At 42.2% G+C, this 24,615-nt stretch overlaps 1 protein-coding gene across 1 annotated transcript; it reads left to right on the forward strand.

The window, feature by feature from the left end:
- The first annotated feature begins 12,293 nt into the window (after positions 1 to 12,293).
- Positions 12,294 to 17,162, forward strand: LOC121690071 (serine protease FAM111A-like). The gene is made up of 5 exons (XM_042070417.1): positions 12,294 to 12,450; positions 13,665 to 13,751; positions 13,887 to 13,943; positions 15,997 to 16,050; positions 16,151 to 17,162. The coding sequence occupies exons 2-5, from the start codon at positions 13,671 to 13,673 to the stop codon at positions 17,018 to 17,020; spliced, it is 1,062 nt and encodes a 353-aa protein (XP_041926351.1). The 5' UTR covers positions 12,294 to 12,450; positions 13,665 to 13,670; the 3' UTR covers positions 17,021 to 17,162.
- The last annotated feature ends 7,453 nt before the right edge of the window (positions 17,163 to 24,615 follow it).

Below are 24,615 nucleotides of genomic sequence, written 5' to 3' on the forward strand. Positions count from 1 at the left end.
CATGGGTGTGGTTTGGGCGTAACATGCAATAAACCAATCAGAGCATCATCTCACATTCCCTTTAACAACAGGCACGCTTGTTCCATAGCTGATTGCTATTATGGTGCCATATTTGCCAGGTGCAGCCAGGAGCGTTCACAGCGCTATAATCACTGTTCAGTTGGGAACAGTTAGCTATTGATTTTTCCTCTTGACAAAATGTAATACAGAATTGTCACAAAGACATACTTTCCGATGTTTTGGGATCACTCTCACTGAATCACGAGGTTATGAATGCATGATGATATTTTTGCAATGTACAATGCGATCTAACATTACCTCTCTATAGACAATGCATATCTTCTGTCAGTTCATCTCTTCTCTCCCGTGCTGCTGCTGGGGCATTTGGGTTAAATGGCATCGGCATGCAGTTCAACATCACGTCTCCTTAAGTCCTCTAATATTTCCTAATTTATGTCATCAACACATCCGTGATTCGTGAAAATGTGTATGCTAGATTTATGCCTATTTTTTCACATCTTAGGACACGACACTGATTTCCCTCGTGTGGTAATATTTTTCTTTGTTTGCAGAAATGGGAACTACGTTGTATAGATGAGAGGAGCGTGTGTGCGTTGCGCAGCACAGGCGGCCAAGCAAGGGCTTCTTACCATCAGGCAACTCAACAACGATAAACAGTTTCTAGTACTAAGTGGAAGGCTAGTACCAAGTGGAAGGCCCAGGGCTCTGTGTGCATAAAAGCTAAGTGTCCTACACATTATTGTATGCTATGTCCAACTAGCCATTTTGTGACCTCCCTGCCCTCACTAAAAATTGTTGCCCTTCTCTTTCTCTCTCCCTTGGTGTGTGTGGAAGACAGGAGCTGTTTGACCTCGAGCAGTGGGTCGGTGGTGGAGCCCTTCCCTCACTGGTCCTCTATTTTGTGCACATCCAGGGTTTTGCTTTCTTTTCTTTTGTATTTTGATCGTGCTGTGTTCACGTGAGGTGTGGTTTTGGACCTGTCCCCCTCCTCTTCAGTCTACCCCTGCCATGGTAAGCTACAGCCCTGTTTCTACCCACACTACCCATCTGAGTAGTCTCTACTCAGGGCCCTGCACCCCCATGGTCCACACATATTATAACTGCTCATATCTGCTTGTGTTTTAAGGAGTGATCACTCTGTTAGTACTTTGTCAATCTCTTAATAAAAAGGCTTTGTATTTTTTTGTAAATCACGTCTTCAGTCACTTGATGTATGCAAACCTGTGTCATTGGTTGAGAGTAACCACCCTTTAAAACTAAACTTCTTGGGGCGCAATCCCCTAGATGCCGTAGTCGTCTAGAATCAATAACCCCTCAGCTCTGCCACACATGTACCCTTAAAGCATCTGAATTTGCCCACAGACTTTAGACCAGGGAGTTCCAGGTCTGTGGCGGAATTGTTTTCTGAAACTACAAAATATCAGTGAACGTTTGTGCTGGAACACGCCCCATCTTTTCGCTGAACCGCCCCCTTTGGCGCAATCAAATTCCCTAATTTACAGGCACGTACCTGTGGAGGGAAAATTCCAATATGCGCTGACTGCAAAATAGGAAAGACAAAAGCGTGAGTATACAAAGTCAATTAGGCTGGGGTGCAAAATAGAGCCCATTAGGCTCGGACTGGTAATCTGTACAACTGGGCCCGGTGGGCCGGTCCACATGTGGGCCGGTGACCTGCGGGATAAAAAAAAAAAGTTATTTTAGCCTATTTGCGGCCCGTCATGTAGGCCTAGGCCTAGCCAGAGAATGTCTAATAGATGGGCTCTGGCCTAGCCTATAAATGCAGTTGCATCCATTTGGCTTGGGGGGTGACAGGTCAATCATTTTGGCCTCTTCATGACAGGTTCAGTGTGTGTTACGATCGCGCCCCCCTGCCCCACCCCTCAAGTGGAGCCGCTAGTTCGAGTGCATGGTAGCCTAGGCTGTATAAGTGCCCTCCGCTGGCTGGTGTTCACATTATTGCAGTTTAACCGTAAACAGCAAACAGAGGTCTAGTTTTATTCCATAAATATATTGTTTTTATAGACGTTAGTTGCACGCGCTACCAAGAGCTCATTTACAGTAGGCCTACTGCACCACGTAGGCTACTAGTGCGGTTCTGTCAACATAAAAAAAACTACGGGTAGCCTACAATTTTCGCACAACTTGGTGGAAAAGTAGCACAGGTTAAAGAAAACCTTGGAAAAGTGGTCTCTCCACCGAGTGTTACATTAGCTGCACAATCAATCGCGAGTCGATGCAGGTAAAAAGTAGGCTATCAACTGGTAGCCTAGGTTAGTAACGAAGGTATTGCAAAATGTGATGACGGCACACAAACTAGGGCAAAAACGTTTAGTAGGCTATACACTTGTGGTGATAGCCTACAGCAGAGTGTGAATTACCCCACCATAATTGGGGGGTACTGCTCCTTCACTTCTTCTGACCATCATGGTCCATTACCACATCAATCCCCACCGTGATCGCCAAGTGCAACATGTGCAACACACATACAAGGTCTAATAAACATGCGACAAACTGATAATCAGTAGGCTACAGAATATCTCATCGTTTTTATACTGTATATCCAAAAGAGATCAACTCTGCCCTCATCGTGTCGTCTCCCTGCGGCAGGGCTGTAGTCAAGACCACCTTTGTCGAGTCCAAGACAAGTCCAAGACCAGGACTAGTCGAGACCAAGTCAAGACCGAGTCCAAAGAGGTTCGAGTCCAAGACAAGACCGAGTCCAAAAAGGTTCGAGTCCGAGTCAAGACCGAGTCCAGGATAGGAAAAAAAGTCTTGTGCATGACAGTATCAAGACAATCATTTTGGGTTATTATTATTATTATTATCTAAAAGCAAAAACAGTGTGAACACACCCAGGATTTGTAAGTGTAGCTATTCCCCTTCTCCAATATTATTATAGGGCTGTCAAACGATTCAAAATATATATTTTGAAATGAATTAATCTCGATTAACCGCAATTAAAAAGTTCCTAAAGACTAAAGCTTCAACATAAATCACAAAATTAATGAGTAACCACAAAGGTAAAAGTAAAACACTTTTATATTATTTAAATGATAATACTGACACAGTAATTGTGTTTTAAAGTATTAATTTCTTAAGAAATACTACACATATGATGCTGTTTAACTCATTTGTAAATGGTGCACTGTTACTTTAAGCCCATTGTGGCCACGTTCTCATAATGATCTTTTTTTTACCAGCTCCATTGAAATATAGCCTATAGCTAGTCCACAAGCTCTAATATTGTTTGTACCACATGTATTGTACAATATTAACAATGATAAGCATGATATTAAGTTGGTATAAACAGTTTTCATTCCTTTGGAAATAGAAGCATGTAATGACATGATGCTAGCTAGACATTTTCTGTTTGCAATTAAAAGTGAATGATGAGCCTGAGCCAGTCACCTAGCTATCTGAATGGAATGTGTTTCAATCGGCATAATATGTGCTTCATGTAAACAAATTATTGAAGACTTCAAGACTCACCAGTTCCATTACACAAAGGCAAAGACAACTCTTCATATTTTTGTCCATTTTTCAAATCACAGTGAGTGCAGCCTACATGTTTATAACTGGTCAGTAGTGGAAATCGGATAAATCCGTAATCTCCTCTAACCTCGTCTTTGTTGCCTTCCTTTTATAAGTTTCTTATATTAAAAAGGAGATATCAATTATCATCAACAACGACAAGCCAGCTGGAGCCTGCCAATCGTTTTCTCTCCTCGTGTGCGTTCAGACGCGCTCTTAATTAAATGGAGTAGCATACGTTCAAGTTGGATCTTAATGGAGAGGAGCCGAAAAGTATCATCTTTATGTAACTGTTGCAGTTGGTGCATTTTGACATTGTAAACGTTATCTAAGAAGAGTGAAAAGCAGTTTGCAGTAAAGCTACTATTTGGCTAAATGTTGGTTCCTCTTTATCTTTAGCTAACTCCACAGACAGTAAAATAAACTCTCAGGCTTGCGGTTTTAGGTTTTGCGGCTTCCGTTACGTGACATCAGCCCCCCACAAAGGTAAACACTATTGAGTTAATATTTTGTAACGCATTATGTATTTCAAAATGAATCGCGGCGATTAACACGTTAATTTTGATGGCCCTAAAGACACCTGGACTCGGTCGAGACCAAAAGCCATATTTGGCAAGACCAGTGGCCGAGACCGAGACAAGACCAAGTCCAAATACTAGCGAGTCCGAGACAAGTCCGAGACCATAGAAAAACGGTCTCGAGTCCGGACTCGAGTCCAAGACCGGACTCGAGTACTACAGCCCTGCCCTGCGGCCTGCTCACGGCTTTTATCCTGTGCCTCTCCTGTCTGTTGGGTACCCCTTAACACATGAACAGTGTATAAAACCTAACTGCACTTACACTTTTAATGCAATTGTTTGTAGATAGAAAATAGTTTCATTAAGATAGTATCAGGGTTCTCAGATGAAACTACATTTATCAAACTAAAAATAGGAAATAATAGATTGTGTAACCGAGCTTTAGCACTTATTACTATATTATAATAATTCGTTAGTCAGAAGTTGTTGAGAACAGTTTACTGCACTTAGTCATCATCTGTAACACAGTATCCAGAATAGCGCTCTCTACCGCGAGAGCATGAATATATCATTTCACTACGGAAAGCCCCGAGGGGATAATACATTCATTATGATACCAGTCTGTTACATACGTCCCCCCCTCCAAGAGTAAACGTCCTCGTTTACAAAAGAACAACCACTAACAGTGTAGGTATAAAGCAACTCCACATAGAAAACACCCATGCAGAAAATATTCCAGGTAATCCCTGAAAATGTAAACAGCATACTAATCAACATATAGGTCAGATATGCAGTAGGTACAGTATGCATCCAGACATGGTATTGTATTCCACACACACTTAACCAAAACAACAAGATATGTCCCCATGTTTTTTTTTTTTTCTCTTTTTTTTTTTTTTTTTTTACAATCTCAACGGAAAGTAAAACACCGTCGACCAGAACTGCAATTCACACACACTCAGTAGACAACAAAATCACTGAAATGTCCAGGGGCCTTTAGTGCTCTCCCTTGCCGACTCCTGGTAGGGCCTGGCGGTGCAGTGTGCTCTGCCGAACACGGCCCCTCAGCTGCATCAGACAGTCCATCGTGATCCGGGCCCGAAAACACAATCCCAGAAGAACAAGGGACCGGGGGCAAAGGAGGACTGGACTTTCGCGGCTGTTCAGGCAGGTGAACTGGCAGTGTATAAGGCCTCAATCTGTCATAATGCACCACCTGCTGTCGCTCATCACAGTCCAAGGGGTTGATGATACGGTAGGTGAGGCCCGGTACATCGCCTGAGTCCAATACCTGCAAGACCTGATAGGGCCCTTTCCAGTGTGGGGCTAATTTCATGCGGCTTTCAACTGGGTTGTTAAGCCACACCATTGCACCCACCTTGTAAGGTTTGTGTCGGGCTCTCTCGTCATGATAAAGCTTCTGCCGCTCATGAGCATCCTCATTACTCATTCTGGCTCTGCTGAAGGCAGACTCCAGTTTGTCTCGCAATGAGGAGACAAACTCACTGTGAGATCCAGGTGCCAGCGACGCCAAGGCACGAGTAGGTATCAGAATGTCAACCGGAACCCTTGCCTCACGTCCGTGGGCAAGGAAGTAGGGAGTGAAACGTGTGCTGGCATGCACTGAGGTATTGTAAGCGAAGGACACTTGCTTCACATATTCATCCCATTCACCCCCACACTCCAGTAAAGTTTTAGCCAGCTGGTCAATTAAGGTCCTGTTAAAACGCTCAACCATTCCATCTGATTTTGGATTGTAGGGAGTGGTGCGTGTTTTTGTGATTCCCAGCAGCTGACAGAGGTTCTGTATCACCTCTGCTTCAAACTGACGCCCCTGATCACTGTGCAAGCGCTCCGGTACACCGTGCACTAACACATAATCCTCAAAGAGGCATCGCGCTACTGTTTGTGCTGTCTGGTTTTGCAGAGGATATAAATTAACAAATTTTGTGAAATAATCTTCAACTACCAGCACGTACCGGTTCCCTTTGGTTGTCAATGGCAATTCAACAATGTCAGCCGCCACTCTCTCAAATGGACGAGTTGCACAAGAGCCCCCCATTGGTGCACGATGTGGTGGCACTGGGGACCGGCGTGTCTGACACGCTTTGCACTGTTCACACCAGTTCTTGATGTCTTTGAACATGGAGGGCCAGAAACAGATCTGGCGTGCATGCTCCCACACACGCTCAGCTGAGAAATGGGCAGAGGCCGGGCCACCATGTAGTCGCTGCAGGATATCAGGTATGAGAGCAGAGGGGACCACAATTTGATTTAGTCTGTCACCGGTGAGGGACGAGACAACAGACCGACATAATAGTCCATCTTGCATAATTAGTCGATCAAATTCTGTCCACAGCTTCCTCAAACTGTAAGAGGCGCCCCTCAGTCGTGGTCGAGACGGCCTCCGGGATATCTCCATCCAGCCGAGAACAACTCCAATGACCACATCTGCCTCCTGTTGCGCTTTAATGTCTGCCACATCATGTCCCAGGGTGGACAGCAATGGTAGGATGCCTGTTCCTACCGCCCTTGGCGCATCCGCTGTGAGTGCCTGTGATGACAGGCAGACCCCTGTGTCAGGTTGCAGATTAGTTGGGTCTGGAGGCATTGGGTGTATAGCGTTTACTCCCACCATGTTGTCTGAGTAGCTTGCTATGCTGTCAGCCAGGCTGTCCCTCTCCGGCCGCCGGGAGAGAGCGTCTGCATTCATATGACGTTGACCGTCTTTGTACACAATGTCCCAATTGAGTGGGTCCAGCTCCAAAATCCATCTACCTCGCCTGCCTGTTGGGTCATTATCGAGAGCCATGCGTCTGAGCCCCAACAGAGGGCGGTGGTCTGTGACAATGGTAAAGGACGTAAGGCCAATGTAATGCCTGAACTCACGCACAGCCCACACAACTGCCCACAGTTCACGGTCAAATGTGGACCAGCGACGCTGTGTCTGATTTAATGTTTGGCTAGCGTACGCCACCACATGCTCCACCCCTTCTTTAACTTGGGCTAAAACGGCACCAACAGCCTCCTTTGAGGCGTCTGTGAACACTTTAAAGGGCACATTGAAGTCCGGTAGGGCCACAATGGGAGCAGAGGACAGCATATTTTTCAGATAGTTAAATGATGTTTCACAGTCCACAGTCCACTCAAAAGGTACATTTTTACCCATCAGACGATTCAGAGGGGTGGCATGTTTGGCAAAATTGTGTACAAAGCGCCTGTAATATGAGCATAAGCCCACAAAGGCTCTGATTTCAGATGGAGACTGAGGAGTTGGCCATTTTCTGACTTTATCAGTGTTCTTTGGATCAGGCTGTAGACCATGTTGAGAAATTGTGTGTCCCAAAAACAGCACATGATTCCGGGCAAGGTGACACTTTGAGGGGTTTAATTTTAATCCGGCGGTCTTAATTCTTGAAAATACCTCGCCGAGGCTGGAAAGATGTTCCTCAAAAGTGGCACTGTAAAGAAGGACATCGTCCAGGTACACCATACAGATGTTCCAAGGCAGACCCCTGAGGACAAGCTCCATCATTCTTTGAAATGTTGCGGGCGAGTTTGAAAGACCCATGGGCATAGATCGCCACTGATAGAGGCCTCGCCCGGTGGTAAACGCAGTTTTTTCTCGATCCTCTTCCGCAACTTCAATTTGCCAAAATCCATTCGAAAAGTCTAATGTGCTGAACCACACAGCACCTGCCAGTGCATCCAGTGTGTCATCTACCCGTGGCAGAGGATGACAGTCTTTCACGGTCACACTGTTGAGGCGCCTGTAGTCAACGCAAAATCTCCATTGACCATTCTTTTTCTTTACTAAAACAACTGGAGAGGCCCAGGGGCTGCAGCTCTCTTCAATGACACCATCTGCGAGCAGCTCTCCCACCTGTTTCTCAATCTCAGCTTTTTTTCCAGGGGATGTTCGGTATGCACGTTGCTTGAGTGGAGGATGGTTTCCTGTGTGAATGCGGTGTTTCACCTGTGTGCATTTACCAGTGTTCCTATTTGTGGTGCTGAAAACGTCCTTGTGCTGCTGCAGCAACTCTGAGAGTGCTGCCTTCTGTGCTTCTGAGATGGGGGACTCGTCCAATGACACAGACGGCAAAACACAGGAAGACAGAGGGGGTGTATCAGCCGTCACTGCAGCCACCTTGTGTGGCAATGAATTTAAGTCAGCCTCACTCACAGAGTAGAATTCCCCTAAATGAGTGCCCTGCCGTAAAACAACATCATTTTTAGTAGGGTTTAGAACCCGAGCACATGTCAGTCCATTCTTCACTGAGGTGACTGTGTGAGCCACTACTAGATTCGAAGTGTCAGGGATATTAGGCTCTAGATAGCCAACAAAGTCACATGAATAGGCACCAGATAAGGTAGGTGGATGGACATTAACAGGTACAATGATCTCACTGAGAGGGGGGAAGGCCATGGTGTTGGCAATAGACACATTACAGCACACAGGGGTTAGGTCTCTTCCCCTGAGTAGAGGGATGGTAGTGTCCCATAGTTGTAATCTGGCATGGGCAACGTCCAAAAGGGCATGGTTCTTCAGCAAAAAGTCCCAGCCCAATAACACTGCTTGCGTAGTTTCCCTCAACACATGGAAAGTGTGTTGCCATGAGTCTGTGCCTAGACATAAAACAACAGAAATTGTGCCCAACGTGTCTAACATTTGTCCATTCACTGCACGGGCAGTTACATAGTTTTTCCTTAAGGGGCGGATACGGAGTGCAGGGACAGACATGCGGAACTCAGCACTAATAAGAGATACGCTTGATCCTGAATCTAGTAGCACAGGAACCACTGTGCCCTCAATCACACCTTTGACATAAGAAACAGGCATCTCGCTTTCAGTGTTGTTCCCAGACACATTCATAACTGAGTCATTGTCACCTGTGTCAGTCTGTGGGCCCAAAGAGAGAGCAGCTGGCGTTTGGGCCGCAACATCAGCTACATCCCGTTTCCCTGTCGGCTGAGCTGGCGCTCGTTGTGAGGCGAGAAAAAACGCACTCCCCGTCTCCTGGGTGTCTCCTCCTCATAGTGGGTGCGATGGCCTGGGCTGGGGCTGCGCCTCCCCGGTGACCAGGCAGGACCAGGACTCCCGTGGCTGCGGGACGCCATGAACGGCCTCCGGTCTCCCCCAGGTGACGGGAATCTCCTATCCGGCGAACGGCCTCGCTGTGGCTCACGGGAGGTCCGCGACTGGCATCCAGAACCTCCACAGGTGCAATAGCATGGGCTCCTCCCTGATGGAGGAGAGCTGCGCCATCCACCTGCACTCGTCCGCAGTCGAAGATTTTCCTCGGCCATCATTTTCATCTCTACTCGCATATTCCTCAACTCCTCGGCAAGGCTATGTACTGTTTTGTGTAAACTCCCATAATCAGTCAGTGAGTGAACAGAGGCTACAGGACCCCCAACAGCGGCGGTAAAGCCAGCCGTGCCACTAGTACTCGCATAGTCCAATTTAACAGCCTCTCTAGCATTTTCACACCTCTCAGCGATCACCAATGCCTCCTCCATGTCTGTTGCCCCTTGTTCGTGACACTTTACTCTCAGCTCAGGATCCAGACCAGCAAGGAAGCGGCGAAACTTCTCCTCTTTCGTAGCATTTTTCCCATAGTCAGGGAATGCCTCTAGCACAAGTCTGTTGATATCAGCAGCATAAACAACAAGGCTCTCATGTGGAGCGCGAGGGCGGGTGGAGAGGTTTGCTTTGAAACGGTCCAAAAACTGTTTGCGACCAAAGGCTTCTTTAAGTCTCTCTTTAACAGTCTTATAATCAGCCTGGACTGTAGCAGGAAGGCTATCCCACAACAGGAATGCTGCTTTGCTCAAACGAGTTGGTAGAATTCTCACCAGTTCATAATGATACTCTCTTCCCTCGTCCCCCTCCACGAGAGCGCGGACTGCCACTTCAAATTGACGTGCCCAGCAGAGAAAACTTTGTTTGTCATCCTCCCCAGAAAACGCAGGTGGAAGGTCAATCTTCACCCTGGCGGCCTGATAATCTTTGTCCCGCCGAGTGTTAAACAGCAACGAATCTTCCTCCTCTTTGCACCACATGTTGAAAAAGTTTCTCTCCTTGCCTTCGTATTCTATTAGCCTAGGAACCGGTGAAGCTAGGCAACAATGGCCAAACTAGCTAGCCTAACGTTAACAAGACATTCACTACACACTAACAAAAGAAAACGACTACAGTAAACAAAACTCGAACGTCACAAACGTAAAACCGCTGTCACCAATGTAACCGAGCTTTAGCACTTATTACTATATTATAATAATTCGTTAGTCAGAAGTTGTTGAGAACAGTTTATTGCACTTAGTCATCATCTGTAACACAGTATCCAGAATAGCGCTCTCTACCGCGAGAGCATGAATATATCATTTCACTACGGAAAGCCCCGAGGGGATAATACATTCATTATGATACCAGTCTGTTACAATTGTAAAAACAATACCAACCAATTAAAAACAAATTCAAATACTAGCACATATTTAGCCTAGGCTACTTGGGTCTTTTTATGTTTCCACAGGTTTCACTGATATTATGTAGGCTTAGCTACATCAGACCCTCTTGTGCATAGGCCTACCGGTAATATAAAAACGGTTTATTTAAATAGAGAATTACTGGAGGAATTTACCTAGCGTTTTGTCATTCAATGTTGACACTCGCTCAGTTGCTTCTAGCGCCACGGTGGTTAAAAATGGTACGGTCCACAATAGGGGTTTCTGAAATCGCTTTACACTGAAATGTTCCTACAGTGAAAACAGGAGTTTACTTGTATTGTAACTGTAATGATATTTTTTCACAATATCAGAAACATTATCTGACCCCCCCAAAACTGATATTTCTCTTTGGGGGTACTGGGTCTTCATTGGGGGGTATAGTACCCCCCAGTATCCCCTGTAATTCGAACTATGGCCTACAGTTAATGTGAATCGCGGACTATAGAGTGTCCCAGTGACTTCCGTTTTACTTCCGCTACAAGGGACCTATCAAAGATTGTTAAGGCGGAGCAAGATATTTCATCAGGAGCCACTTCCGGGAACCCGGATCGCACGAGGGGGGGGGGGGGGTCAAAATCCCCCTTTATGCAGAGCAGAGGCAGCGACTGCTCCATTGAAGTCTATGGGCATAGCTCAGAATTTCACCACATATGCTAAAGTCTTGGTTCTATAGAGTTAGGAATGTGAATTTCGGGCACATTTTCAAGATCCTCAAACCCTTCTGAACATTTCAGGTACATTTTTAGCATTTTTGAGCAATCCAGTCTGGAGAAAATCAACCTTATATCAGGTGTGCGCCGGTTATTTCTGCCGCTGCTGTTGGCCGGTTGCAACTTACGCTCGTCAATACGTAATCGACACGCCTCTTTATGCAGACAGGATTCGATCCCCATTTCGCGCCCATAGACATGAACTACGACGAAGTATCTTGCTCCGCCTTAACAATCTTTGGACCTATCTTTTAAAAAATATGAACGGGAGTTAATGGAGAGATAACAATTATTTTTGGTCCAGTTTGAATTGTGCCACGAATTTCACATATGATGTGTGTGAATTCTAAAGATCATTTTTCACGTCAAGAAAGTACTGTTGTTCGATAGACTTCAAAAGTTATGTTGGTTTTGAGGCACAAGTCAACCGGGACCAGAAAATAATTTATTTTTCGCCATAGACTGGCGTTCAAATTTTTTTGAAAGATACCATGGAGGCAAATGGAAGTGGCGTCACTGGGACACCAAAGTTAGGAGAAGATTTGCACCAAATAAAGGCTGTGTTTGTGTTTCTAGCCTACAACATGTTGGCACAAAACGTAATTTCTGTCAACTATGACGATGTCACCCCGGACCCCCATGTTATTGTGTTTAGGCTATAGGTCCAAATCTAAATGTTTGGGTTCAGTTTATGAAGTGTTGCTACAGCATAATACTGGGGGATTTTTTGGGGGGGAGGGGGGGTCGTCGGTCCAGTGGTTGGCCGGTCCTGGAGAAAATTGCCAGGGGCGAATTTTGCTCCCAGTCTGACCCGGGAGCCCATAAACTCAAAAGGCATTTGGATAACAGTGCCAGTCGGCAACTCTTCTAAATTCCTGATCATCATTTTTCACCCGATTCCACTTCGTGTTTTCCCACTTACCCATAGACGCACTTACCACAACCCATTTTCCCGCATTGCACTCTGGGTTTTCGACATTCATCTTTCAGGCGGGAACTTTCTTTCCACAAAACGGTTAAGTTTTTTTTTCGTTACACAGATCGCCACACGAGCAGTTATGTTTAACACATGGTTAGCTACTTGGACAACAGCTTAAAAGTACTCTGTCTGAAGCCTGAAGGAGTTGTAGTTTAGTAGCATATCAGACTGCACCGGTGAGGTAAGCACAAGGCACAAAGCCATTGTAGGCATAGGCCTACCTTTGTCACTTTAGAGCAGTGTTTCTCAAAGTGTGGTCCGTGGCTATCCCAAGTGGTCCACGAGCAGACGTGGTAAAATATAATATACAGTAGATGAGTTGTTTGCAATATTGAGCCAACTTGTATGCAAATCCAAACAGTTCTGCAGTTTTTTATTGGTTAAGTGGTCCTTGGTCTAACAACAAGTTAACAACTTCAACATTTTTAATTTGAGAGCAACATAATTGGTGGCGTTTTGAGCAAGACCACTTATAAATATAATTATACTTCTGTGGTAGTGTGGTGAGGGTTTCTACAGACAAACGGAAGTATTGTAAACTTTGAAAGTGTACGGAGAGGTTATAACAAGACCTGTATCTGTAGGAAGAAAATTCCCTGGCTTCCTGCTCTGATATTGTCAAATCGGCGGCGGTGCGATCTTGCAGCGCTGCACAATTTTGTACGATAGAGACGAGTTATTGCCTTGCACATACAATTTGGAATGGTAAAATCCTCCATTTTCTAGAAAAAATGCTTGACCATTTTTACAATTTTATAGCTGGACAATAGTTTGGACATCAATGGAATACAGACGATGTTGCCTAAATGTTATTTACACATGTCATCATGCCAACATGTTCTTCCTCATTGCTCTTGTCAGCTTATCCATACACTGTAACATTTTGAGGCAAGGTTCATTCATCTCCCATTTCCAAGGGGCGTCATCTTGTATGTGTCATCTTGTATCATGAAATGTTGTATGCAATATACTGTACATCAGTGGTTCTTAAGTGGTCTTGCTTTGGGACCCACAATTTCCCATGTTCTTTTAGTCGCGACCCATATTATTTTTTAGCCTTCAAGCCAACAGATAAGGTGAGTGACATGGTAAGACACGCAAAGTGCCTGTAGGCCTACTTGTTTGGAACATGCTGATGTTTGGCGTTACATTTGTGAAGTTTTCAGGATTAGAATATTAGATCTGACAAAGTAGCACTTAAAATGGGTGATTTTTTATTGATTTTTTACCCACAAGCTCTGCGACCCACCCAAATGGTTCTGCGACCCACTTTTGGGTCCCGACCTACCAGTTAAGAAACACTGCTGTACATAATATGACAATATTTTGGTGGAGTCTAAAGAGAGCATTTTGGGCCAAACATTACATGTTCAAACTTTATTATTGTGCTGTTAGGTGAAAATGCCTCCGAAAAAAAAGCAAAACGCAGGACATCAGGGGAGGGCAAAAGATCAAGACATCAGATCCTTTTTAAAGAAGAGCGTAAGTATAATTTAACTAATAACAATGTTGTGTACTCAGTGCTTAACATTTATTATCTTGACATCTGTAACTTGTAGGCCTAGGCCAAACAAGTCCAGTCATGCCCAACAGATTCTACTTCCTTTGTTTTATCAGAACGGTCCTGACTGCAGCAGCCGCAGTACACAGCCAGATGGAGCTAGAGCCTCTCAGGTGAGCTCCCATAGCTGTGGATTCTTGAGATGTTTAAAAGATAAAAAGGCTAAATTTTTTAGATTTCAGTATCATAACCATATTCAGAAAAAAAACTTTATTAAAGGAATTAAGGGAATGGTTTTATTGTTCCTAAAGGTTATACAGGCTGTAAAATGACAATTTCAGCAAGAAGAGGGAATGTTCAGCAGACACTTTTATCCTTAGTTACTCACAATATTCAGGATTTGAACCATTTACAAAGAGACATAACTAACCACTACACCAGCACACCCTGATTGAATTAAATATCTTAGATGGCCAGGTAGAAAATAGCTTATGTGACAGTGTAATGTTAAGTCATGTTAGAGCTACTCAGGCTAAGCAGTTATTGCGTAGAAGGTGGGAGGTGTTATCCATTTTACTTTATTGACAGGATAGTGAAAATAAGACAGGAAATAAATGGAAGAGATGTGGGGAGTGGACTCTCTCTCGCAGGAAATGACCACAGGCCAAATTTGAACCTTGGGCCCACACCCTAGTATGGTATGGGACACCGTAGCTAGCAGTGGGGCAGTCGTAAATGCAGAGACCAAATTCCTTGTATACACAAGTATACTTCGAGAAACCTGATTTACATTTACATTGCACTAACCCTGATGTTGTCCATGTTGACAGCATCCTCCTCCACATGACTGTAAGCAGATTGTTTAGCACCACCCCCTGGATTGAGTTAGCTCTCTGAATAAGTTGGTTGAGTCTTTTGGTGTTGTCTACTTGCAGGTGTAGAAAATGCCCCTGGTCACTATAGACTCAAAAAAACATGTGCAGCATGGTGAATCTATTTGCCCAGTTTTGTGGCCTAGGTAGAGCCCATCTGGTATTTGTCAGATTTTCCAGATTGTTGCAATGGTAGAAGTGTATGGGTAACACATTATAATAACTACACACAATTCATAATTTATTAAGCCTTTGTTACTTATTAGTTAATGGTTTGTTCATCATTAGTAATTTCTTGTTCATACATAATTTATCATCAGTAAAGCATTTGTTCACACAATTATAAATGGTTTGTTCTATAAATAAGCCTATCCAAAAAATATGTTTGTAAGTACATGATTTATACTTAATAAGTAATTGTCAGACACCAAACAGGACGAGGACCACAAAAGCGTCACGTTCAAAAGTTTATTTAAGGGTTGGGGGTTAAGGGGGTTTATAAATAAATAAATAAATAAAAAAAATAAAATAAATAAATAAATAAATAACATTATACTGATAGCTTTTGCTTTTCCCAAACACAATGTAGCCTACAGGTGTAAGTGACCTTTCATCAATCCAGTTGCAATGGATGAACTGTGATGAACGTACTCACTTTAGATGAGCTCACAAAATATCTTTAACTAGCCACTTGTAATTCCTGAGTTAATTATGAATTATAGTATTAGGAAGTGGTTTATAAAATATGTATCCTCACCCTAACTAATCATTAGTGCATGTGTATGTAACAACTGTTAAATAATGGAAATATTACTTAATCAAAAACATATTATTGCATCATTTATTAAGTATTAACAATAATGTATAAACATATTTTAGATATAGGCTTATTTACTATGAACAAACTATTTATAACTGTGAACAAATGCTTTACTGATGATAAATTAGACATTACTAATGATGAACAAACCATTAACTAATAAGTAACAAAGGCTTAATAAATGATCAATTGTGTGTAGTTATTATAAAGTGTTACCAGTGTATGTCTGATTGCACACACCAGTGGTCACACCTAAATCTACAGTGCCCTTCACACTTATTGGCACCCTTGATAAAGTTGAGTAAAAAAAGGAATATACAATTATCTTTTGTCAATTTATCTTGGTCTCACAATGAACACAATGATTGAACCTCAAAGGGAAGCAAATTAATTGAGAGAAAACATCCTATAATAATCCTGGATGTGTATAAAAATTGATTTACTCTGGAAAATCATTGCATTCATATTGACTATCAGCCACAACGTTTAATGGAGTTCCATGATTTCAGTGAATCTAAAACTCTGTTTTTGCAGAATGTTCCACCTAGTCCAGAGAAAGTCAAGGAGGAGAATAGCCATGCATTTATGGTGAGTAAGTATCATACACTACATACATACAAAACATTTTTGCCTTTTTTAGTGCAACGAGGGCACCTAACTTTCATTGTATCACTCTGATTTCCTGCAGGACCAACATTCACATTATTTCACAGTGAAGTTTAGTCCAACTGACCTCAGTGAATACACCATTGACTGTGACCAACCCAACACAGTGCTGGAGGCTATCAAATCAAATAAAAAATCAAAGGAAATGATTACATGTGCAGATGAGAATATTATCATTCAGCTGGGTAAAGGGGATAGGGAATCTATTGTTGCAACACATTTCCTTTGTTCTTGCATTAGGAATGGTGAGTGTCTGACCATATCATGTAAATCAGAGTCGGTAGAGAAGGCTCAAAACCAACATGACAAAAATATATATCCAACAGACAAATATTCTGTCTTCTACATTGATACAGTAGGAGGGATACACACCAGAACAAAGGAGCTTTTTAGAAACAATACTGTCAAACAGTTCAAGTTTCTCTGTGTTTACGGTAAGAAAGGGATGACAGTCGAGGAGGCTCTGAGAATAGATGGTCGTTTCATTGATAACCTGGGCAACTTTCGTCTGTCCAACAATGAGAATCCAAAGCAGTACACAGTACACACACAAAAGGTTGTCAACTTGAACGAGAAAAAGTTTAAGATATGTCTTCCCAAAAGGAAAAGTGATGAACATAATAGTCATGAAAAAAATGCAAGAAACCCATCACCTAATTCACAAAGCATGCGTAAACCAAGGTCAGTCACAGATGTAGCACATCAGAGTGGAGTCAGTGTAAAAACAGCAGTAGAAAAGAGTGGCATCGACACTGAAGAGATTTATGAGCGACTGCGTCAGCATTTTCCAGATCTCAAAGAATGGATGGAGAGTAGATTCCCTGGTAATTCTTATCAGGAAGCACTGGACTTGAGGAAGGAGAACTTTGGGAAAAGTCCAACAGTCTTTTAGTGAGGTCCACAGAGTCAGGAAGCTGCTCAAACTGGGCGAGTCAGTTTGCAAAATCATTGTTACGGATGTTTGTGAGGGTACAGGCTTTGTGCTGTTTGATAGGTTTATTCTGACTAATGCACATTTGTTTAAAGATCATGTTGAAGGCAAAGAACTAGAGGTGTTTGCTCTTTTTAACTATGAGGATCCAGTGCCAAATTACCACTGCTTTACTGGTGTGAAAACATTTGTTGACATTGATGTCAATCTAGATTATGCTATTCTAGAAATCAGCCCTGTGGACCAGACATCCAATCAACAAACAAAAGCAAAGGTACCACCAGGGCTCCTGAAGAATTTCGGTCCACCGCCTCAGAATGGTGAAGCCTGTATTATTGGTCATCCAGGAGGAGAAGTGAAAAAAATGGACCCCACATTTATCATTGAGAAAGAGAAGCGAGCAGAAGCTGTAAATGGCCATTTAGATCAGTACAAAGACATGTTCATTCTCCTATCAATCGTTCAAAGTCTCAAAAACAAAGGCATTGAAGATATAATGATGGGTGGACATGTAAAATGTGTGACCTACAACACTTTCATGTATCATGGGTCTTCTGGGTCCCCAGTGTTTGATGCTCTTGGGAAAGTTTTTGGTTTGCTCACTGCAGGATATACCTATGAGTTTGCAGGTATGAAAGGGAATGTGATTGAATTTGCCCGTCCTTTGCTTACTATATTTCAAAGGTTTGTCAGGAACTTGATGGAAAGTGAAAATGAGGAGCTACTGAAAAGAGTTGAGGAGGCAGCAAAGGGAAACAAGTATCTTAAAGATATACTCAAGGCTGAGGCAGCAGATTTTGATGAGCCAATGGAGTTCAGTTAGTTATTCAGATCAGAATACAACTAAAACAGACGTGATCACATCATGTTTGTTTTAGCCTCTCCATACTGGCTCCCAGTTGATTTTAATAGATTTTAAGATTTTACTGTTTACTTTGAAGGATTTTTATTTTAATAGATTTTAAGATTTGACTGTTTACTTTTAAGGCTTTTCACTTGAAAGAGTTTTAATTTCTTTTGAACAGGTTTTCATTTCCTTTACAAAAGAATGTCTTTACCCTTTTCTACTGTATTGTTGTTATACTGTAATTGTTTTTATGTTTTTATATAATATATGTAAGGTAGTATATGCCTTTGTTGCCTTTGTAAAGCACCTTGCCATATGGATTTGGAAAAGTGCTCTATAAATAATGATCATGTTGACATGTATGGAGTAGGGCTGTGCAATTAATCAATTAATAGTGATTATGACTTCCAACGATTATGAAAACAACATAATCAAAATATAATGATTATTTTGCTACATCCAGTTTTATAACAATGCTCTCCTTTTGTCTAGCTTTCCTATGTATTATCTTTTTGCATGGTTGTTTTTCTGTTGGATTATATTTAAAATGAAATAAAAACATGTAAAAAGTTTTGAAAGTGGATGAGTTCCAAAATCACTAAGTAATCATGTTTAATAATCATGATCTCAATATTGAACAAAATAATTGTGATAATATTTGCAGAACTTGCATGTATTTCATTAATCTAAAAACATTGACACCTGGCAAGACTCAAAACCTTTGGCAAATTTGGGATTTGCTCTGCAGGTCCATCTGGCCAAGAGGCCATTGAAGCCCATTTCTAATGTCCCTAAAACATACAAATACAATCGTTAATCCAATTGTATTTCTTTAGAATTGAGTAAACAACTTAAACCATTGTTTACGAGATTGCTGCACTTCTGAAACGATTTGGTAAGAGATTACGTCTAATGCACCTATTTAAGTTTCATTTCAATGCTAGTTAGGCCCCTGCTGGAAGTCGTGTGTCAATTAACTTTTTCCAGACCCACTCTCAATTACAACTGAGAAGGTCTGCGTGCTAACCAGGCTACTTAAAAAACAATTGTGTTAATCAAGCTTTATTTTAGAAGCTTTATTATGATCACCGCGCAACAGCGGTCATGCTGTATATCATTTTGTGTCAACTATTCCCAGAACACTGAAAGACCGGGGTGCATGAAACTTGTTGGGCATGTAGCCCAAAAAGGATGACACGGAACCATTGTTTTTGATCCGTTGGTAGAGCTAGACGTCTTTCGTCAGAGGAGCGCAGCGGTCTGGAGGTAGTGTAAGTCTGTATGAGGGCATTCAAGTAGGTGGGAGCAGAACCGGAGACTACTTTGTAGGCAAGCGTTAGAGACTTGAATTTGATGCGGGCTGCCATAGGTAGCCAGTGTAGCTGGATGAGCAGCGGGGTAACATGTGCCCTTTTGGGTTGGTTGTAGACCAGGCGCGCCGCCGCGTTCTGGATCATCTGAAGTGGTTTCACTGCGCAGGCTGGGAGACCTGTCAGGAGAGCATTGCAGTAGTCGAGTCGTGAGATGACTATTGCCTGAACCAGAAGTTGGGTAGCAATTTTTCCAATTGCTAACACACTAAAATGACACGCATAGCACAATTATTTAAACTGACACACAGAGAGCAAAACCTCTTCTCAAGTCTCCAAAAGTCTAAACACATTTTCTGCTTTACACACATTTTGCAATTCAAAATGACACTTTTCAAATGCACTGAACACAGATCTCTCACAAGTCACATGTTTCCCATTTCAAAACACTGCCATTCAAAATGACACTACATAAGCTAATTGGCCTATATATGTGCATATGTTGCACTGACTTGTTTGGTGAAAAATAAAAATAAATAAATGTTTCAACAGCACTGGTGTGTATCTGCAAATACTTCTGTGCATGTGAACAATCTGAACTATTTTAGTATTAAGGCAAAGCATAGGCTACTAAAGATGAGAGTGTTTTTCATTATGCCCAACAGTGTGTAGTTGGTTAGACAAAAATCTGGTAGCTGGGCTATAAACTAGTAGTAATAAGGTGACATACATTTGTATCTCTGTTTGGGGATACCAGGTCTATATGCAAGGACTGGACTTATTGCTGGGAAACTTGAAGCCAAATTATCAGTTTTAACACAAACTGGTAGGTTCACTTATATTTAAAACTGCATTAAAAATAAGCAAAAGGCAGTGTTTTCAAAAATAGACACAGAGTTTAGAAAATGTGTGTAAACAGTTGTAAAAAACTGCAATCAGTCGTGGGTGTGTTTTGGGCGTAACATCCTTTGAGAGTAATGAGAGTGACATCTGTCATTCCCTTTACAGTTTTTCTCAATTGTTTACACACAATTACTGGTACTTGAGACACAATGACCACAACATGCAACTCGTGCACCAACCCCCTGAACCAGTTCTGCTAAACTATGAGCACAATTCCTGCTTTACACTCAAATTACAGTTCTAAAGCACACTTTTTTCAAAACACTATGACAATTCTCTGCATTTGGCACAATTTTCATGCAGATCTCTTGTTTTCACAAGGAACACACTGCCATTCAAATTCTAAAGTTAATTTCCCTACTATGCACACTGACTCATCACAGGCAAACACCTGTCACACACAGTTTTACAATTGACAATCAGAGCTTTAGCATAATGCTAGTGATGTGGATGAGGTGCTGTGGCCAGACCGAAATAGAAGAGAGGATGCATGCAGCATAGTTTTGTTTATGTTTACAGTAACTGTATACAGTCAATTCTTCTGTTGTTTTGTACCTTGTGACAGCACGGAAAGACGGCTGACAGGAGGAAATAGACCCCGCCGGGGCTACAATGGGTTAGCAGCTCATTGTGGCAGTACCCCAGGCTTCACTAAGCTATGGGCTGCACCCTACTAAGCTACAGTACGACATAATGAAAAATACCCCTAGAGTCAGCGAGAGCAGGGGCGGAAGATGACTCACTTGTGATAGACATGGTTACTGACCCTGGAACGAATTTGATTATGAGTAAGGAAAACATGTTTGTGGAAGCCACTAGTTCAGATAAAACTGAGAAAAAGCTGCAGATGTGTGTGTGTGTGGTTGGCAGAAGGTTACAAGTCTAAAGGGCCTGAAAATTCATCAAGGGAAAAAGAAGTGCTTGGTAGAGGGAACACAGGGTCCCCGCATTGATAGCTATTTCTTAAGAAGTGCATCAAGTCAGTCGGTTGAAGTTCAGCGACAGGAAGAAACCCACAGTTCGCAGGACATCAGTACCCCTGTTGTTGAGGAAAGTTCTAGCACTGAGGCAGTAAGAGAGGCCAGTCAGCCAAGGAGGGAGAAGATTAATGGTCATAGGCCTGGGGTTAGATGGCCAGGTGCAGCAGAATGTAGAATGTGGGAAGATGTTAACCTCAATGACATGCCGCATACTATATACTGCTGTTGGATGGGCCATTTGTATTGTGTTTGTGACCATTTGTTGGCGGATTTGAGGGTAGTGTGCTTTTTAAAGTTAAACTTGAGCAGGGGCTTCTGAATGTGTTTTTACCTTGGATTTTGCCACAAAACAATATTCTCAAATTCTGTCTATTACTATTCTGTCTGTAGTAAGTGTAACACTGAACAAAAAATGGCCAAAGTCATTATGATGAATGGATAAGTGTTTTCCATTCATCATAGTGTTTTACATTGAGCACATCAGTGTTCAACTGGTTCTTATCAATGTCTACTCATATGATGGTTTATGTGTGTCATTTGAAAACAAAATACCATTTCGAGAAGAAATAACATTGTTTTGAATGTAAAGTTTCATTTTGCAGGAGAATTGAGGGGTTCTGCCTGTTGTGTGTGTGTGTGTATGTTTTGATTTGTATGTAGAGTTCTGAAAGTATGGGCATGCTTTCAGAAAATGAGTGTAAACAATCAAGCAAAACTGTTTTCAGTTCATCAGTTAGCATGCTGTGAAGCTCAATGCAACACTTACAGTTTGTGTTATGTTGTTTTTCCAACAAAGCTTTTCACAACAACCAAAAATTACAGTTTTGCTTGAACACTTTTTGCAAAACTTTAGCTCATTGTGTCAAAACTTTACACACAAGCACACAGGACACAACACTGGGAAATAAACCATTCACATCTATGTCGAATTGAAACTCAGATTAGCAGCAACACACTAGTGTACTTTATATAAAACACATGCAGTCTTTAATTTGCACTGCTTTTATTCAGTTAATCAGTTAGCATTCTGTGCAGCTCAATGCAACAGTTTTTTGTTATGTTGCTTTTCCAACAAACCAAAAATACACTTCTGTAAATACAGAAAAACAGGCTTACAGTAAATGTGGACTCTGCCCAGCTTCCCTCATTTTCAGACCATGATTTACTGTACCACATGATCCACCAAAGTTGCTCTAATATCATCTGAAATATTGCTCCGTGCATAGCCTCTTCGACCACCTCCTACTCCCCTCTCTCTTTGTCTTCCTCTTCCTCTGCCTCTTGCTCTCCCTGCCTCCATGCTTGCAAAGTTCTCAAAATTGCTCAACTGAAGCCTATTTGTGGCTGGCTGATTGGTGATCAGTTTTGTAAGTATTTTCAAGTGTGCACCCAATGCATTTTGAATAGATGTGTTGTCCCAATGGTACCTATGAGATTTCATTTATGAGCGAAGTGTCTTATGTATGAAATAGTGTGTAGTGTGCAGGTGCAAGTGTGTTGCAGAAAGGTGCAAGTGTGTTGAAGAATTGGAACTAAAGTGCAAAGCAGTGATTTTGTTTAAGGTATGGTTACACTGTGTTTAAGGTATTGTAACAAAAGCTTCAAGTTTTGTTACTGTGGTCTAAGCATGTGCCTATAGCAGGGGTAGGCAACTAATTTCCCCAAGGGGTCACATGACAAACTGGGACTGTTGAGGAGGGCCGGACCCAAAATACCGAACTCAAGTCTGAACTCAATTCTGTCCAATTCTATTCTGTTCTTGTATAACATTAAGTAAATCATATGGTTTTGTTTACTACTCGTAAGAACAGATGAAAATGTGAGGGAGACCAAGGAAAAACAGCAATAGGCTATTTAATCTATGTCCAGTATTTAATCCTCATTCTCGAAAATGATTTTTTGACATTGACATTTTTTTTTTCAGTTTTCAAAGGCTGATATAAAAAAGTACTACAATATCTATATAATTAGGCTAGGCCATGAAAATGTGAAGGAGTCAGTACAACCATAGGCCTGTGCCACCATTTCATCAACACTCAGCAATATTTCATCATTAAATCATTACCATCATTAAATTAACTCTATGCAGAATTAGACTATGAAAATGTGAAGCAGACAATAGTAGGCTGTCATTAGTTAATCAACATGCACAAAGAAAACTATTTTTAAAATGTAGGCCTTGTTTTTGCTTTAACTTTATGCACAAAACTGTGATTGGTCAACTCGCCCTGTGTGTTGAGCCGGCTGCTTCAAGCAACCTGTGGGTAGTAGCATCATACTAGTTCGCTAACATAAGCTTTGCAAATAAACTCAGACATATTTTGGTTACAGTGACGGGGTTATCCGAATGTAAACTGTCTATCTGCCAGTAACGTTTTGAAATTAACACTTCGTATCTCCAACAAACAGCAGGAGTTCGTTCTGACAACCTTTGCGGTGGTGAGCGACGCAGACACAAGAGACACAACTTTGAAAGGTTTACGCCGACTTAAAGGCAACTGCATTGTGTCGACGCAGAAGCATAAATTATATTCACCAGCACATCAATGAGGGTGTTTATTTACATCGTATGCATCCACGCACAAATGTATGGGCGTACAAATAGCAGTCGCTTTCAAAATAAAAGCAACGATATTGATTTGCGAGCATTATCTCTATGCTAGGCTCTTGACTATTGTTCTTTCACGGACCTTACGCGGGCCGGTCAGGGAAAGCCCGCGGGCCGTATGTTGCCCATGTATGGCCTATAGTGTTCAAGCAATGGGCAAAACCTGTAATTAATCCTTTGTATTATGAGATGAAATGAAGCAAAAGTGGAACATATACGTACATGTGTTAAATACTACAACATAAGATCTTGATTGATGTAGGAAGCTTCCTGACGTGTTTAATGCTGATAAAGGCCTTGAGGCAGGTGGTAGTTTGGTATGTTTATGACAGACTCTTCTGCCCGGCGACAGCAGACTCTTCCCCTCATATACACACACTCCCAGCAGACATGGCCTCATTCTCACAGGCACCAAGGACTCACATATACACTGTATACTATATCTTTAAACCAGACAGTCATACGTACACACACACACACACACACACACACACACACACACGTGTTGCACACACACAGACACACACACACACAACACATCGAGGGAGAGAGAGAGCTGCTGTTTTTAAAATACTTTCATTGAATGACCATTAGGGGGCATACTGGTGGTCAGACCAGACCAGATAGAGAGCCACGTGATTGTAATAATCACATCACTGATTCATGGTTAGTCATAATGTAATGTCCCATATTCCATGGCTCAGTGTCAGTAGTTAATGTAGAAAATAATGTTGAGGTTCTGTATGATTGTGAAGTGGTTTACATGCCTTTACAAGCGTCATTGTCTCTGTGTGTGTGTGTGTGTGTGTGAGAGAGAGAGAATGGGGGTTAGCATGTGCATATGCCTGTGCTTCCATTTCTGCTTTCCATGCTGGAAAAACAACTTTTAATAGCAAAAGGATTCAGTG

The sequence above is a fragment of the Alosa sapidissima genome, chromosome 18 (genome assembly GCF_018492685.1).
Source record: "Alosa sapidissima isolate fAloSap1 chromosome 18, fAloSap1.pri, whole genome shotgun sequence".
Taxonomy (NCBI): domain Eukaryota; kingdom Metazoa; phylum Chordata; class Actinopteri; order Clupeiformes; family Clupeidae; genus Alosa; species Alosa sapidissima.